At 38.8% G+C, this 17,006-nt stretch overlaps 1 protein-coding gene across 4 annotated transcripts in view; it reads left to right on the top strand.

Moving 5' to 3' along the window:
* The window catches only part of PARN (poly(A)-specific ribonuclease), a 170,353-nt gene extending 166,437 nt beyond the window's left edge, over positions 1 to 3,916 (top strand). For 3 of the 4 annotated variants that reach the window (XR_007358919.2, XM_048867743.2, XM_075132768.1), the window contains one exon: positions 2,994 to 3,916. Coding sequence is in view for 3 of the 4 variants with exons in the window: in XM_048867743.2 (XP_048723700.1) it covers positions 2,994 to 3,046 (53 nt within the window). In the remaining variant the exon portion in view is untranslated. Of the gene's footprint in view, positions 1 to 2,022; positions 2,074 to 2,993 lie in introns of all 4 variants that reach the window. The other variant, XM_075132767.1, reaches the window with a different exon arrangement.
* The last annotated feature ends 13,090 nt before the right edge of the window (positions 3,917 to 17,006 follow it).

Below are 17,006 nucleotides of genomic sequence, written 5' to 3'. Positions count from 1 at the left end.
GCTAATTTTTCCCCTACTGTTACTCACACCTTCTTGTCAACTGTTTGAAATGGGCCATCCTGATTATCACTACAAATGTTTTTTCTCTCCTGTTGATAATAGCCCATCTTAATTGGTTAGTCTCGGTAGAGTTGGTATGGCAACCCCCATTTTTTCATGTTCTCTGTATATATATCTTCCTACTGTATTTTCCACTGCACGCATCTGGTGAAGTGGGTTTTAGCTCGTGAAAGCTTATGTCCAAATAAATTTGTTAGTCTCTAAAGTGTCACAAGTACTCGTTTTTTTTGCTGATGCAAACTAACATGGCTACCACTCTGAAAGTAATTCCCAGAGGTGGTCATAGCTGTATAGTAACTTGTCTTTTGTTCAAAAATATTGGATGTCCCATTAATGCTGTGCATACCAGTAAAAAAAAACGGGGGGGGGGAATCAAATGTACCTTTGTTGACAATTTTGTTCTTTCATAAAACTTTCATGTATAGCTTTGTTTTAAAGGACTTTCATGTTTCTTAAATTATGGATAACAGTCCTTTAAACACTATCAAGATGATATACTTGTTAGTGTAGGTGACACATCCCACACTGGTGTTCCTCAAATTATTGTCTGTCAGTGATAAAAAGCTGATCAGTTTATCAAATCATTTCATCTAAGTCTCAAACTGCCTAGATCTTGATTTTATGTTAAGATCTTTCTCAGTGCCTCTCTTCCTTCCACACACAACAAAGATAAAAACATATTGTGCAAACGTAATAATATGTTAGATAAATCTGTCCACAGAAATATTTTAAAGGAACTGCCTCTATTGTGTGTAAAATCCCTCTGCTATATTTGGCATTAGTACTTGTTTGGAAATGGAGACTGCCAGTAAAAACAGAAAATAATTTCTCTTTCCAACATTAGTTTGAAACTGAAATACTTTAGTTTTCAGCATGTTACCTCTACTCAACTGCCTTGAATAAGGATTAAACAACAATCACAGTTGGGACATAAGAATTTAACATAAGGGCCATACTGGGTCAGACCAATGGTCCATCTTGCCCATCAGCCCGACAGTGGCCAGCACAAGATGTTTCAGAGGGAATGAACAGAACATGGCAATTTCAAGTGATCCTCATCCTCAGTCATCCAGCTCAGCTTCTGGCAATCAGAGATTTAGGGATACCCAGAGCATAGAGTTGTGTCCCTGACCACCTTAGCCATTGATGGACCTATCCTCCATTAACTTCTGTTTTGTTTTTTTTAATCCAGTTATACTTTTGGCCTTCACAACATCCCCTGGCAACAAGTTCCACAGGTTGACTGTGTGTTGTGTGAAGAAATACTTCCTTTTGCTTCTTTTAAACCTGCTGCCTATTTATTTAATTGGGTGACACCCGGTTCTTGTGTTATGGAAAGGAGTAAATAATGCTTCTCTATTCAGTCTCAACACCATTCATGATTTTTTAGACCTCTATCATATCCCACGCCCCCACCTTATTCATCTCTTTTCTAAGAACACTCCTTGTATGGAAGCCGTTCCATGTCCCTAATCATTTTTGTTGCCCTTTTCTGTACTTTTTCCAGTTCTGCTTTCTTTCTTTTTTTTTTTAAGATGGAGAGACCAGAACTGCACACAGTATTCAATGTGTGGGTGTGCCATGGATTTATAAATTTGCATTCTGATCTTTTCTGCCTTATATATCCTTTCCTAATGGTTCCTAACATTGTTAGCTTTGTTGACTACTGCTGCACATTGAGCAGATGTTTAGAGAACTATTCACGATGACTCCAAGATCTTTCTTCAGTGGTAACAGCTAATTTAGAACCCATCATTTTGTATGTATAATTGGGATTATATTTTCCAATGTGCATTACTTGCACTCATCAATATTGAATTTCATCTACCTCTGTGTTGCCCAATCAACCTGTTTTGTTAGATTCCTTTGAAACTCTTCAAAGTCAGATCTGGACTTAACTATCTTGGGTAATTTAATATCATCTGAAAATTTTGCCATCTCATTGTTTATCCACTTTTCCAGATCATTTACGCATATATTGAACAGCACATGTCCCAGTACAGATCTTTGGAGGTAGGATAGTACCACTAACGTTTTTATTTATTATAATTTTGATGCTGCAGCTACAAACTGAATATGCTGCTGCATCCGTTTTAATAAAATTAGATCTGATTTGCAAAATACTGTATGAAAATATAAAGTCCCTAAAGTACTTAAATGTCACTTGATGATTTGCCAGGGTCATTGCTTTGTTACCTTATAATTTCATGTGGTGAGAAAGGTTTCACCAGTCTTCCATTTTGTTTTGTTTTTAGTCTTTGAGAGCACTCAGGCAATCAAGGCAGGGTCTGTTAGGGTTCCAATTAGAGAGTCATCTTTTCTCACTTGCTAATTCCAGCAGTAAAAACTGTCTCTGAAGAAAAATGTCTTTGCACAATGTGAAAGAGTATGAGTGAAGTTCTCTGATTCTTGGTTTAAACAGGTAATGAGTCTTTTAAAATCCAGGTTAAAAAAAAATTGGTAAACTTTTACCAACAAGCCTCACATTTTAAGGAAGTGTCTGCACTGAGAATGCTTGGTCTTATTGTTTGGAGAATTGCTTACATGGCGGTCTGCAAATTGTGATTGGTGATGCATGCCATGTGTGCTGCACTTGTTAAACCCATAAATGCCCCTCACCCTAACCCCCTAAAAAACTCCAAACAAAAACAACAGTTAAGGCTGAAACATAGCAATTTGTCCATTATCAAAGCCTGATTTGTTTGTAATCATACTTTTCATAGTTCTGACATACTTAGGATTGACTGCTAAATATAATGGTATAAATGTAGATTGTTGCTTTGAGGATTTTCCCCATATAACTATAGCATTATAAATTTACCCTGAATTGCAAGTATTATGCTACAACTTGTTGTATTTTAAGGTGTCTTAGTCCATTTAAATGTTTTGAGATGGTACTTTTTAATGTTGTAAATATCTTTCTCTTCTCTTAGGAAGCATCACAAGTGGTTCCACAGCACTCTTTGAAGTTCCTGACACGTGGTAGCCAACATCTGTATTAATAAAAAGTGAAGCTGATTCAAAGCAATTGCAAGAGTATACCACTTGGAAGCCATACTTTATTTAAATAAAAAGTGGTGTTGAAAAATAAGTATGTCTCCTGAAAATCAGTTTAATTTTTTTAAACTGTCTACTGAACAATCACTGTCAGTTTTACTCGTGTATTAACTAGTTTACAATTCTGTCTGTTGATCATGTGAAAACTTTGCTGTCGTAAACAATGTTAGATTTAAGAAGCAAGACTAAACATGTTTTGGTCACCTGTTATGGCATGTTGGCTATGAAATGTACAAAAAGAATCAGCACTATTAAGAATTTTGTTAGGCTGTTTCTTGTGCTTGAGGGGAGTTATCACATAAGTCTTCTCATCTTCAGATGTTCCGGCGATATCAGTAGTCCTGAACAGATAAACCTCAGTATCGGTTACTGCTTTCTACCAGTTACCCTGGAAACCTTACAGTGTTGTCCTTTTTCCTCAGTAGGAAGACTTCAGCCAGTATCTGTCTGGAAACTAATCCTACACATATATATCCTTTTGTTCTCTTGGAAAAATTTAACTTATACTTTCCTTAAAAAAAAAAAAAAGAAAGAAAGAAAGAAATTAATGTTGGGAGGAGGTGGGTTTTCTTTTCTGTTTTCACTCAAGTCTTGATCTGGTTTTCCATGGTTTGTGTTTTTTGTAAAAATGTTTTTGAAACCTGTGACAAACCTGCAAACTGTACCAGCCCTTTATTCATTTACAAAAAATCTGCTTTGGTAGATTTCAGAAACTTTGATATTTAACATTTTTGTATCATGGAAATAAAAATGAAAAATGTATTTCCATAAAATGAAAATAAAAAACATTTTCTTAGGACCCAGTGTGTCTGTATTTTTCACATCATTTATGTGACTTTTCTCTTGTTTTGCCATTCATATATGGTTAGTGGGTATTAAGACACATACATTCTTGTTTTATAAATGTGTTTCCAACACATCATTCTAGCAAATGGAATAACTACCAGAGTTCATGAGATAATATTTATTGTGGAGCCTGACCCCTTCCCCCTTAAATACAATAAAGGGAAACCCCTTGGAGGTCAGGGGTGAAGCAAAAACAACTTTCTGCCCTTTACTGTTCCTTTATGCTCTATAGCAGCTGCCTCAAATTCTCAAAAGTAATTTTTAAATTTTCCTGGTTGACTTTTCTTTTGAAATATTAGGTCCTGACATGTTGAAGGCAGCATGTTCATCTGACAATCCAGGAATGTACTAGCTTTCAATCTTAGCACTAACTTCTGCTCCACATCATCTGCTCCACTGCTTTGTGTTGTGAGGCAGAGAATGTCTGACTGGAGTGCAGGAGATGATGCTAATGAATCTGAGTGAGCTCTGTTGCTATTAGGGATCCCCAGGTCTTCTGTACTATGATATCAGGAGTAAAACTTAGTATGGATCACCAAGCTCCATGTGCCTTTGGTGGCCTCAAACCAAAGTGAGGCTTCAAATCCCTCCTCAATGTGAGTCTGATCATTGTTTGAGTTATTCAGGAAGAACTACTCATGTTGTGCACCATCTTGTAGCAAGATTTTCAAACGCTGAGATGTACAAATAAGCTGCAGTCACAATGTCTGATTTTCATGTCTATATTCTCTAAAAATGTGGTTTTCAAGAATGCAAAGTCCTCAAACATGTGAATGGATCAAAGAGAACACAGTTTGAAAAGGAGCTTAGCCTCACGTTCTTACCTTGATGCAAAACAGCAAAACAAGTATTGTAAATATTCAAAAAAGTAATACAGTAGTTTCGTAATTTTTTAAATTCTAGTAACAATCTGAATATCATACATTACAATGGTCAATTTTTCCATTTATTTGGACTGGGTCAGATGGAACAATGCATGTGCTATGAGGATATTTTTTTCCCCCCAAACTTTAAAGTAATTGTTCTCCCAGGAATTCTGCTGGCTTTTCTAGTGGAAGCCAGCTTTAATCTTAAAAAGAAAAGGAGTACTTGTGGCACCTTAGAGACTAACCAATTTATTTGAGCACAAGCTTTCGTGAGCTACAGCTCACTTCATCGGATGCATACTGTGGAAAGTGTAGAAGATCTTTTTATACACACAAAGCATGAAAAATACCTCCCCCCACCCCACTCTGCTGCTGGTAATAGCTTATCTAAAGTGACCACTCGCCTTACAATGTGTATGATAATCAAGTTGGGCCATTTCCAGCACAAATCCAGAGTTTAACAAGAACGTCTGAGGAGGGGAGGGGGGGTAGGAAAAAACAAAGGGAAATAGGTACCTTGCATAATGACTTAGCCACTCCCAGTCTCTATTCAAGCCCAAGTTAATTGTATCCAATTTGCAAATGAATTCCAATTCAACAGTTTCTCGCTGGAGTCTGGATTTGAAGTTTTTTTGTTGAAGAATTGCAACTTTCGTGTCTGTAATCGCGTGACCAGAGAGATTGAAGTGTTCTCCGACTGGTTTATGAATGTTATAATTCTTGACATCCGATTTGTGTCCATTTATTCTTTTACGTAGAGACTGTCCAGTTTGACCAATATACATGGCAGTACATTGTACAATGTACATGCACATCCACCAATGTGATATATGCCATCATGTGCCAGCAATGCCCCTCTGCCATGTACATTGGTCAAACTGGACAGTCTCTACGTAAAAGAATAAATGGAAAACCTGGATTTGTGCTGGAAATGGCCCAACTTGATTATCATACACATTGTAAGGAGAGTGATCACTTTAGATAAGCTATTACCGGCAGGAGAGTGGGGTGGGGGGAGGTATTTTTTCATGCTTTGTGTGTATAAAAAATCTTCTACACTTTCCACAGTATGCATCCGATGAAGTGAGCTGTAGCTCACGAAAGCTCATGCTCAAATAAGTTGGTTAGTCTCTAAGGTGCCACAAGTACTCCTTTTCTTTTTGTGAATACAGACTAACAAGGCTGTTACTCTGAAACCTAGCTTTAATCTTGAGAACTGTTACTACCATATCTTCAACCCTACCATTTTGTCTTGTTTGTTTAGATTTTAAGCATTTTGGGACAGGAACTCTCACTGTATGTGCTTTGGCATTTTGATTGGTGCCTCTAGCTGCTACAGTCTTTTTTGTTTTTAAAAGATAAGATAACCATGCTATTCTGCTTATAGCAGAAAAGATTTTAATGTAGCTGTTATGGTTATTGGTCTAAAATGAGCAACGTATCTAAACCAATAAAGCAGAATGAAGTCAGGGCATATATAGTTCTTTAATTGTACTTTTAAGGGTTCTGGTAGGGATTAATTCTGAACAGTAACATAAGGCAAGAAGTGACCCTCACCAACGTAAAAAGTTCCTTACCCTGTGGTATCACAAAGACCTCCTATGCTATCCTCAAGTGAAGGATAACATGATTCATTAAATTTTCCTTTATCTTAAGTGAAATCACTCAATTGTAACTCTAAAAGGGAGAGGACAACTTCCTATATTGGATCAATTTTGCTAATGTTTCCTAATTCATTTATGTAATACATACAATCCTGATCTTTGGTTCCTTTGTGTGTATGTGGAATGTTACAGACTTAATAATGTGATTAAGTGTTTTCTCTCTTCATAACTGTGGTGTCTAGCACAATCCCAGGATCCTTGACTAGGGTTTCTAGGCACTACTATACTACAAATAAATTAAAATGTATATAAATAAAACATGAAAATGATGATGTGGCATGAACAGTTCTTCACCAGGAGTTTGAGATTTGCATCAAGTGGCAATTAGTGGTTTTATGTAGGTTATCCCAATTAACGGCCAATAAAATGTGTCAGAATTTAATGTAATTTGTATATAACACATTTTACCAAAAATCCTTTAGGAATGTTTGTTTTAAAATTGTATTGGAAGTAGCCCTCTGCCTGGAAAGGCACTTGCCTTAGTTACAATTCCAACTGTACATGACTGAAATTAAAGCTGATAAAGTTAAAACTACTAAATGTGACTTAAAATGGACTCTGTTCATAAAGACATCATGACTTTGAAGCCTGACATTTTGGAATATTCTAAAATTAGAACGAAGTGACAGCTCCTGTTAGAGGTTTGAGGGTCTTCCTATTTCAGTAGGAAAATCACCAATTTGGATAATACCATAAAAGGAACCTGGTACAGGATGAGCTGGACCTTTAGAACAGCTCAAAACCTGGCTCCAGTATTACCAACCTCAAAAAATCAAAAATCATGCATAAGTCTCCAAATATCATGTTTTTTAAAAGATTATATTGTTTTCTGATCTGTCTTGATTTTTGAACTATCCCTGCCTGTCCCCAGTGTCTAAGAAACAATTTTTGCCTCTTCCCAAATTTATTGGGTAAAACTGATTTTTGGCTCCTGCTGCAGGAGCTCTCACCCCCACATCTGACCATTACCTGCCCAGCAATTCTACCCCAAACCTCAAAATCAGTCCTGTCCCCCTGTGGACACTGATATTGATGTCAAAGGATATTGACCTCAAAGACCTAAAGGTGTTTATACATTTCACTGTCCAACATAAAATGGGTTCTTTTAAACAGTGAGGCCTTGGTTTTACTTGGTTATTTGGCAAACAGCCAAAAACATTCATTCAGATTAAAATTTATTAAACACAGGAAAGAACAAGAAATTAAAACAGTCATTTATACTGAAACTGTGGTTGAGTGTGCAAAACAGTCAAAACCTTTCAAGTCTTTCTCCTTTTGGAGGCAAACCATCAGTCTCTTATTTTCAGAACTCCCTTTCTTTGATGAAAAGGAAAAGGGTTAATTTTACTCCCAGTCCTGATGTATAGATGGCATTTACTTATCTTGCTCTTAGCAAGGTAGAGGAGAGACAGGATAGAAAAGATGGTTAAAATACATTGTTGATATGTTTGAAACACTGGATGGTTACAAGTGGATGCTTTGGCTCGCAAGTCTTCCACGACGCATGCTGCTTGGACCTTGGTTATAATCTAGTCAGGGCTGTCATCTGACTGGATATTTTCTCCTTAGATAAGGCAGATTTGGATGATTGTAGGATGAGTGAGATAGGATAGGAGGGAAAATAGTGGGCAGAACATAACACAGCAAGGGAAGAGTATACAATACAAGATCTTACATGCCTTTGCAGTGCTGGTAATTAGATAGCCCCACTGATGGGCTGACGACTGGATGTCATAGTAATGTGATAACTTTCAGCACTTACAGGTGAAAATGAAGTTCTTTAAATAAGCAAAGCCAGCCAGCCTTCGTCTAAGGAAAAAACTCCTTCAGATGAGCCGCGATGAGTTCCAGTGCTGGCAGTCTGGGGGATGAGATGAGGTGAGCTGTGATGCAAGGTTGGCAGGAGATGAGGGAGGGCTGAACTGATCATGTTTTTTCAGTCTCTTTTTATAAAACACAAAAAGGGCTGCATAGTTTATCCCTTTCGTTATTTTGTTCAACAATTTAGACTTAATATGTCACCCCAGTTTTGTTTTATTAATATCTGATTCCATATCTTTTGTTTTTACCAAGCATAATTTTAATAGTCTTTGGATTATATCAACATGGCCTTTTTGGTTTAGACTAATCTGGCTTCTTTGTCTAGTTCTCTTGAACTTGTTACAAAATGTTGTAAACAACTTTACTTATTTTTCATGATTATTGCCACATCTCAGAAACTTTTACATATGTTTTATATTATAAATTTACAATGGGGTACATTTAAGGGCTTGATAATTACAATACCCCCATCACTACAGATCCTCTAGCCTCCCTGATGCTCCTCTGGGGTTCTTTACCTGCTCTCCCAGGTTTGGGAGAGCAGCAGTGAGCCCCCTTTCCCCCTTCCTAGCTTGGGAGGGCAGCTCTAGGGGCTCTTCATCCGTCTTCTGTTCCTCTCCCTAGGCTTGGTGCTGCACGGAGAGGAACAGAGGCACCATTTTGCCCGTTAGTTACAATGCAGGTGCGGGAGCAAAGCTGCCCTGAGCTGTTGGGCTGTTTCTGCTCCTCTCCCTTCATATGAGAATGGCTTCAGGTTGATGAGGGGGAAAGAACAAAGACTGCTAAGAAGTGAGGGTGAGGACTACAAATAAGCCCTTTCTGCTCATTGTAGAGAGAGCCAGGGACCATTGGCAAAGCTAATAGGGAGCAACCACCCCTCAGCAGCATTTAGGTGTGTGTGTTGTGCCTTTTCACATGGGACTTCAATGTGTGCCAGGTTGCAACACCAGTCACTCAAATTTGGTTCTCCCTGGCTTCCCTCCCTCATGGGGGTCACATGGCACTGTGAGCAAGGAGCCAGGCGCAGCCCTATGAGACAGCCTATCCCCAATGTCTGCATGCTGCACTGGGCCAGGATTAGGGTTGCAACGCTGGGGAGGAGAGTACTGCTGCAGGTGGTTAGTGCCCCTTTGGCCATCACCCCTCCCAGTTGCAAAACCTGGCTCCACCGCTGCCAGGGAGAGTAGTAGTTTGCTGGCTGGGCTATCCTGGGACTAAAGATCCCTCCTGTGAGCAAGCGGGGGAAGGAGCCTGTGAGGGAGTAGCCCGAATATGCTGGAGACACAGGCTAAGACTAATGAGCTACATTAGCAATATCAGCCAGGAGAGGGCTCTGAAAAGGAAGTGCCACCCTGAGATCAGAGGAAACCCGGTTCAGCAGAGAGAGCGACTGCTGGTGAGCAGGAGCTGCAGGTTGGAGACAACAGCATGAGAGCTGGCTGTGGAGGAGCGCTGGGACTGGAAGGCTGAGAACAAGCCAGCAACAGCCTGTTGCTGGCAGGGGTGAGCAGTCACTGCAGGAGGAGGATACAGGGCAGTGAGAAGGCCTTACACTGAAGTTATCTGTATAACCCTCCACTGGCCTGGCTCTCTGGGCTGGGTTTGGAACTGTTTTGATTCATAGGGGGAAATAATTAATTGGGCCTTTGGTGATTGTACCTTCTTTTTTTTTTTTTTTTTTCTGGCAGTCCCAGTAAAAGTAATTCTGTCATACTCAACATGTGTTTATGGGAATCCACTAAGGGCTACAGTGTGTACTTCGGCCGGCTCTCAGACTTCATCACAAGTCTGAGATATTTGGTGCTTTTCAAGAGTTCTCATGGCTTTCTGATTTCTGCCTTTAAACTCAAGATTTTCCCTCATCCCAAATGGCCGCTCACTTTATCATCAGTGGGACTGAAGTCACAGGCTGCCCTTAACAAGATGGTTGCCGTTTCCCTTCTGCTTTGTTGCTGAAAGTGAGGCTGATGTCAAGACTACCTCAGCCAAACCCCCCCCCCTTTTTTTTTTTCAGAGTAAGGGCTAAGCAGGGGACAGAAAATGTAGACCTGCTCTAACTCAGACTGAGGTGAATGGGAGCAGGAGCAGGCTAGGAAACTGAGAAGTCAGAGGAATGTGAGGTGCAGAAGGCAAACAGGGTATGTGGGGAGGGAGGACTGTGGGAAGCTGGGATGTGGGAGACTGTTTCAGGCATGTGGTATACTGAAGAAGTTGCCAGGGAGTGTATTATGGCAGAAGAGGAAAATGTGGTGGCTGAAGAACAGTGTGCCATTTTTGAGGTACAAAAAAGGGGTATCTGGATCATTCTGAGTCCATAAAACCAGACAGTTGTCAGCATCTGCTGAGCACCCTTACAGATTTTTTTGGACAGACACTTCAGAAAAGGAAAGATCATGGGAAAATCCGGACAGGTGGTAATGCTAGGACAGGGAGAGCAACTGAATGTAATGGGTAGTGCGGAACAGATACTGGGAGAGCATGGAGGGAGAATGAGGGGAAACATTGCCTATTTTGTCTAGTTAAGAAGAGGGATAGAATAATAGGTCCTCACACCCGAGGAGGTAAACAGGGTCATCTCCAAGGGGTGAACCATGAGCGTATTTATGGTTGAATTCTAAACCTGAGATCACTTACCAATTGAAAATAGAAAAGGAGTACTTGTGGCACCTTAGAGACGAACAAATTTATTTGGGCATAAGCTTTCGAGAGCTACAGCTCACTTCATCGGATGCATTGAGTGGAGAGATTTATATACACAGAGAACATGAAAAATGTGAGAATCCGAAAGCTGGTGAAAAATATTATTTGATTTATTTAAAATTAATCATTATTTTTAAGCCCGTCATTACTTTTTTTGCGGTCTGACTCATGACATTTGAACACTTAGGATTGGCCATATTAAGTGTAGGAAGTAGGGTTGGGGGGGCCAGGCAGAACAGTGAAGCAAAATATTTTATTTGTTTTGCTGCCTAGGGCTCTGGGAGTAGAGCCACCTAAAGAGGGATTGGTTTGCACCCTGCAGCCTACGTGCAAAGGACTGAGAGAGAGGGAGATGGTCGGGGAGGGAAAATGAGACCATAGAGAGAAGGAACTGTGGCCCAAGTAGGGTAAAAATGTATCAATAGAGCTTCTACAGTGAAGTGAGGACAACATTAGATTTGTGGTGGTGTTTGATTTCAGACTCTTGTTTACGCCAGAAGAATGGAGGACTTCTAATATAGCCGGAGGGCTAAACTAACTCATCCTTCCAGCAGAGAGAAGACAAGTAAAAAAAGGGGAAAACTGATGCAATGGCCACACCTGATGATGAAGCTGATCCATGTCCAGACAGACCCATGTAAAAAGGTAGGTCAATGTCATCAAAAGTGTGTGATAAATTCATTTATCAGCTGACTTTGCACTTTGTCCCCCTGCATATTGTCATAGTGCATGAGAATAAGTCAAAATATAAATTTTTGTTCTTTAAATACTGTATTATAGTAACATTCACTGGGAACAGTAGTTAAATATGTATATATTATTCCTTTCTTGTCCTGTATTAACTGCCTTTATGTGTGATATAATTTGTTTTTTACTTCATGTTAAACACATTTAATGTAAAAATAGTTGGCCTCTTAGGAATTTAATGTAAGATAAACTGGAAGAAAAATGGTAATTCAAATCCTTACCACCAAATATTCCAGTGCACTAAACTTTCAGCATAGTGATTTATATTAGCTGCACAACTCCATCATGAATAGTGGGAGCTCTGGCTTAACTATATAGAGCGCACTAAAAGTTAACCAAATATGCGTATATTTAGAGATGAGGTGCTAGTCCAGAAAATGTATCTTCTGTCATTAAACCATTATTTGTATTCAAAATAGCTTAAGTGTGATGGGTTTTTTTGTGGTTTTACAACTGAGAGGTTTTTTAAAAAACTGAAATTTAGGAATTAGTGTGCCCATGATGTGAGCTACATATTTTTGGTATTCTTTGGGGGGAAATTTTAAGCTACAACTTTAGAGACTTTCAGATTTTTGATAATTGGGCATTTGATGCATGCATGTAAAATGAGTTACAAATCATATCCATATGCCTGCAAACTTTAGTCACTATTGTATGTTATGGTTAATAGCACCTACCAAACTGTCTAAAGGGTTTCAAATGCTTAATGAGAATTTTGATTTTAATTGAGTTGTAGTAAAAGGCGGAGACCAGATAATCCACCAAGAAAAGTGTTTTAATATAAAAATTCCAGTGTATGAATTTAATCTTGATGCATTGAGGATTGTAGATTCCCAAGTCCCCCTTAATGTTTAAAGGTACATTTTGATCCTGCAAGTACTACATTCCTTATATTAAAAGGATAAATAAAAATTTTAAATAGAATATTAAATATTCCTTGGGGAATATTTTTCCCCAAGGAAACAGTTGAGTGGTGAATTGTATCTTATGATTTTAAAAGGAATAAAAATAACTGATAAGGTATTTGACCTCTTTCTCCCCTACTACTCTCTAAGGGTTTATGATGAGTTTTGTCATGATCCCCAGGAAATTCTTGACATCTGATTGAGTCCCATGTCTTTATTTAAGAAATAATAAATGTAATACAAGCAAAAATGCCTTCTGCACTTTTTGCTTCAGAACACACACAGGACCACTCAAGATAATCAAAAGTCCTTGGCTTCTAAAGTCCTTAGATTATTGCCAGATGAGCAGATGTCTGCAGTGAACAGAATTCCACAAATAGCTCATTCACTTATTCCAAAGTCTACTTACTAAATGAAGAGAGATCATCTTTTTTATTGTCAAATGTTACTCAGGCACTAGCCTGTTGAGTAAACTTTATCTCCGTGCCTTACAGAAATATTGCAACACCACCATGGTGTGACGAATAATGTTTGGAGGATTAGGCTGTAATTTATAGGGTTAATTATACTTGTAATTAAGATGTTACTGCCATTTTATTATTTATTAAATATCCATGATGCTCCTTTCAAAAATGCATCAGGATAATTATTGGCTGCCATGTGCTTCACTGAGAACTACAGCAGATCAAGGGGCTGTCACAGTTACTGGACCCATGTGGAATGCATCTTTTCCTACATACAATATAGGAGAAAATTCAGTAGAACTGTGAAAATTTAAACTCCCTTGCCCTTATTATGTCCATTTGTAAATGAAGTGGGAGCTGTATATGCACATGAACAGGTTAGTGCCTAAATGCAAACATTTTTAAGGTTAAGTGATTTAACAGACTTGATAACCAACATGATCTAATTGCTGTGTAGTTTTCCACTGATGCCAAAGTTTGAACAGTTGTGCCAACCAAGCATGTTGCATTCTAGTCCATCATCTGCATTTACAAACCACCAAGAGTGACTGAAAATATTATTGTCTTACTTCAATCAGTTAAAAAAAAACCCACCAAAATTGAGATTTGTATGAAGAATTATCCCCCTTAACATTGTTCCTGCAACAGGAACTACTACTTTGACAACTTTAAAACTAGTCATTTCTGATCTCGAAATCTGTAAAGAAGAATGGCTATAAGTAATCTAGGAACAGATATGAAAAAATCTCGTGTTTGCCTGATTCATGGAACCATCTTCTCCTTTTCCTATCTTTGAATGCACTGATTCTTAAAGTATACAAAAAAGAAAAGGAGTACTTGTGGCATCTTAGAGACTAACAAATTTATTAGAGCATAAGCTTTCGTGAGTTGTCTGAATTCATTTTGCTTTTTCAGGGTACTGTAGTTTAAGCAAGGATGACAGCCCTCAGTTGAAAGAGAGTTTTCAAGCTTATAACATTTGAGCTATAGAGTCATTTGGCCAACTTCATTTCCTTGGGCACAGGAGGCTGTAAGTTGCACCCACATACCTCTGCTGGGTCAATTATGTTGTAAGGGGTCCTGAGGGAAGGACAGATGACAGTATTGCTTTTCACCCTTTCCTGGGAAGCTAGCTTTATATTTCAGCTGGCATTCAATAGGAGTCTACCCAGCAGGGGTTTTCCAGGAGAAGCTGTGAATCAAGTAATCTTCCTGCCAGTTTGACCTTGTCTTTTCCACTATGGCCTGGCCCACTTGAGAATTGCATTAGCTCATTTCAAGATCTTCTGCAGAGTAGGTTTGCTGAGCAGTTCATGCCACTCTAGTCTGCCTTCTTCTCTACCACTGGGAGTCCACAGACTGGATTATGGAAGCCCCATGTGGTGCACCTAGAAGATTGAACTCAACCCATCATATTTTGTGTAATATAATCTTTTCCTCAATGAATCATAGTGAGTTATCTATCATTGATAATTTTTTTTATCAAGATTGGATGTTTTTTCTAAAAAGATATGCTCTAGGAATTATTTTGGGGAAGTTCTATGGACTGTGTTATATAGGAGGTCAGACTACATGATCACAGTGATCCCATCTGGCTTTGGAATCTATGAATTGATGGGCCTGTGACTTTTAGCAGGCAAGAGAAGCAATTTTCTGCTTAAACCAGGGACCACCTATGAAGGAAGAGAAAATGGGGCTAAGTAGTTAGTGTTTGGACTGGGATGAGAGAGGTCAAATGAGCACAACACCTTTGTATTACACGTGGCCGTTTGTGACTTGTCAATAGTGCTAGTTAAATAAAATAGGTTTGGTTAGTTTTCAATAAAATTGTGTCCCATAAGTCTCCATTTAGCAACATCCACCCCCAGTTAAGCTCACAGTAATTCAGCCCATTACATGTCCATCCATTTTGCTGGACCCATCAGATTTTTTGAGTATTTCACACTACCAGCGCTTTTTTAATGGTATCAGAAAAAAATTTAAATATTTCTTAACTGGCCAAAATTTTTTAAATTATATCAGTTCCTAGAACTTTCTGATGTAATATAAATGTGTAATGTAAATGAAACCTCACTCTCTGGTGTGTTAAATTAGATCCCAGCAATAAAGCAACTTATAAAGGCATATTCTGAAAGTATTTTCTGCAGCTAAGTTGTGTCTTCTGAACTCACAGGGCTTCTTTCCTAATATTTTCCTTTCTATTATTTTCATCAGGATATAAAACACATGTACAGTAGCTGCAATTTTTTTTAAAAAAAATCAGTATTTGTTAATATTTATCACACAAGGTTATGTAAGGTGTATCCCACTTATTTTCTATTTTCCGAAGAAGTAGCTATCAAGCATTCTAAGCTATGCATGGTATTTCTAAGGTATTTATAATTTGACATCTATGTAATGACATCTATTTCAGATACTATATGTCTGACTTCTGTTGGCAAATACTTACTCTTTAATGGAGACCACTGTAGCTTTGTAAATAATGAATGGCAACCAGCTATAGTTAATCAGTATAGCTGTCGATTAATCGCAGTAAACTCATGTGATTAAAACTGCGATTAATTTTTTAAATCACAGTTTTAATCACACTGTTAAATAATAGAATACCAATTGAAATTTATTAAATATTTTGGATGTTTTTCTATTTTCATATATATATTGTGTTCTGCGTTGTGAAATCAGTGTATATTACTTTTTATTACAAAAATTTGCAATGTGAAAAGGGATAAAGAAAAGAAACAGTATTTTTCAATTCACTTTATACAAGTACCTCTGTACGCTGCTTCATATACATACCCTGAGAACTTCAGTCTATCATCCGCAGACCGATGGGCTGGTAGAAAGGTTTAACCGAACCCTCAAGGCAATGATAAGGAAAGTGGTAAGTAGAGATGGGAAGGATTGGGACACCCTACTATCCTACCTTATGTTTGCAATCCGGGAGGTACCTCAGGCCTCAATTGGGTTTTCCCCCTTTGAATTATTATACGGACGCCACCCTCGTGGCATACTAGATATTGCAAAAGAAATCTGGGAAGAGGAACCCAATGAGGGGAGAAATATAATTGACCATGTGTTGCAGATGCGAGAATGGATAGCCCGGGTAACCCCTATTGTACGGGAACATTTGGAAAAGGCGCAGGAGGCCCAGTGAACCCTTTACAATCACCAGGCAAAAGTCCGACAGTTCCAACCAGGGGATTGGGTGATGGTGTTGGTACCCACGACAGAAACCAAGCTTTTGGCCCAATGGCAGGGGCCTTATGAGGTGATTGAACCCATGGGGGAAGTAATCTACAAGGTGCGGCAGCCAGGATTCCAGAAACAAGAACAAATTTATTACATTAACCTCTTCAAGCCTAGGACCAATGAGAGGCATGTGTAGTGGCCCAAGAGACCCCGATCCAGAGAAATAATATGCAGGAGCAGATCAGGATATCCACTGATCTGAAACCAAACCAGAAGAAGGAGGTAACTGAGATGATCAACCAATACCAGGACGTGTTTTCAACCCAACCAGGCCAGACCACTGAAACATATCACCACATTATCACAGACCCTGGGGCAAAGGTAACTTTAAGGCCCTATCGGGTCCCAGCAGCAAAAAGAGAGGAGATCAACACAGAGGTAAAAAGGATGTTGGAGCTGGGAGTCATCGAAGAGTCCCACAGTCAGTGGTCAAGCCCAATTGTGTTGGTGCCCAAGCCCGATGGCACCACTAGGTTTTGTAATGACTTTTGCTAGCTGAATGAGATATTCAAATTTGATCCATACCCCATATCAGTGAGTTAGTTGACTGCCTGGGCAATGCCCGATTTTTGACCACCCTTGATTTAACAAAGGGATATTGGCAGATTCCCCTTGCCAAAGATGCGA

Source organism: Caretta caretta, chromosome 10, assembly GCF_965140235.1.
Source record: "Caretta caretta isolate rCarCar2 chromosome 10, rCarCar1.hap1, whole genome shotgun sequence".
NCBI lineage: Eukaryota > Metazoa > Chordata > Testudines > Cheloniidae > Caretta > Caretta caretta.
The sequence above is the reverse complement of the archived record's forward strand: the minus strand, read 5'-3'. Positions and strand labels throughout refer to the sequence as shown.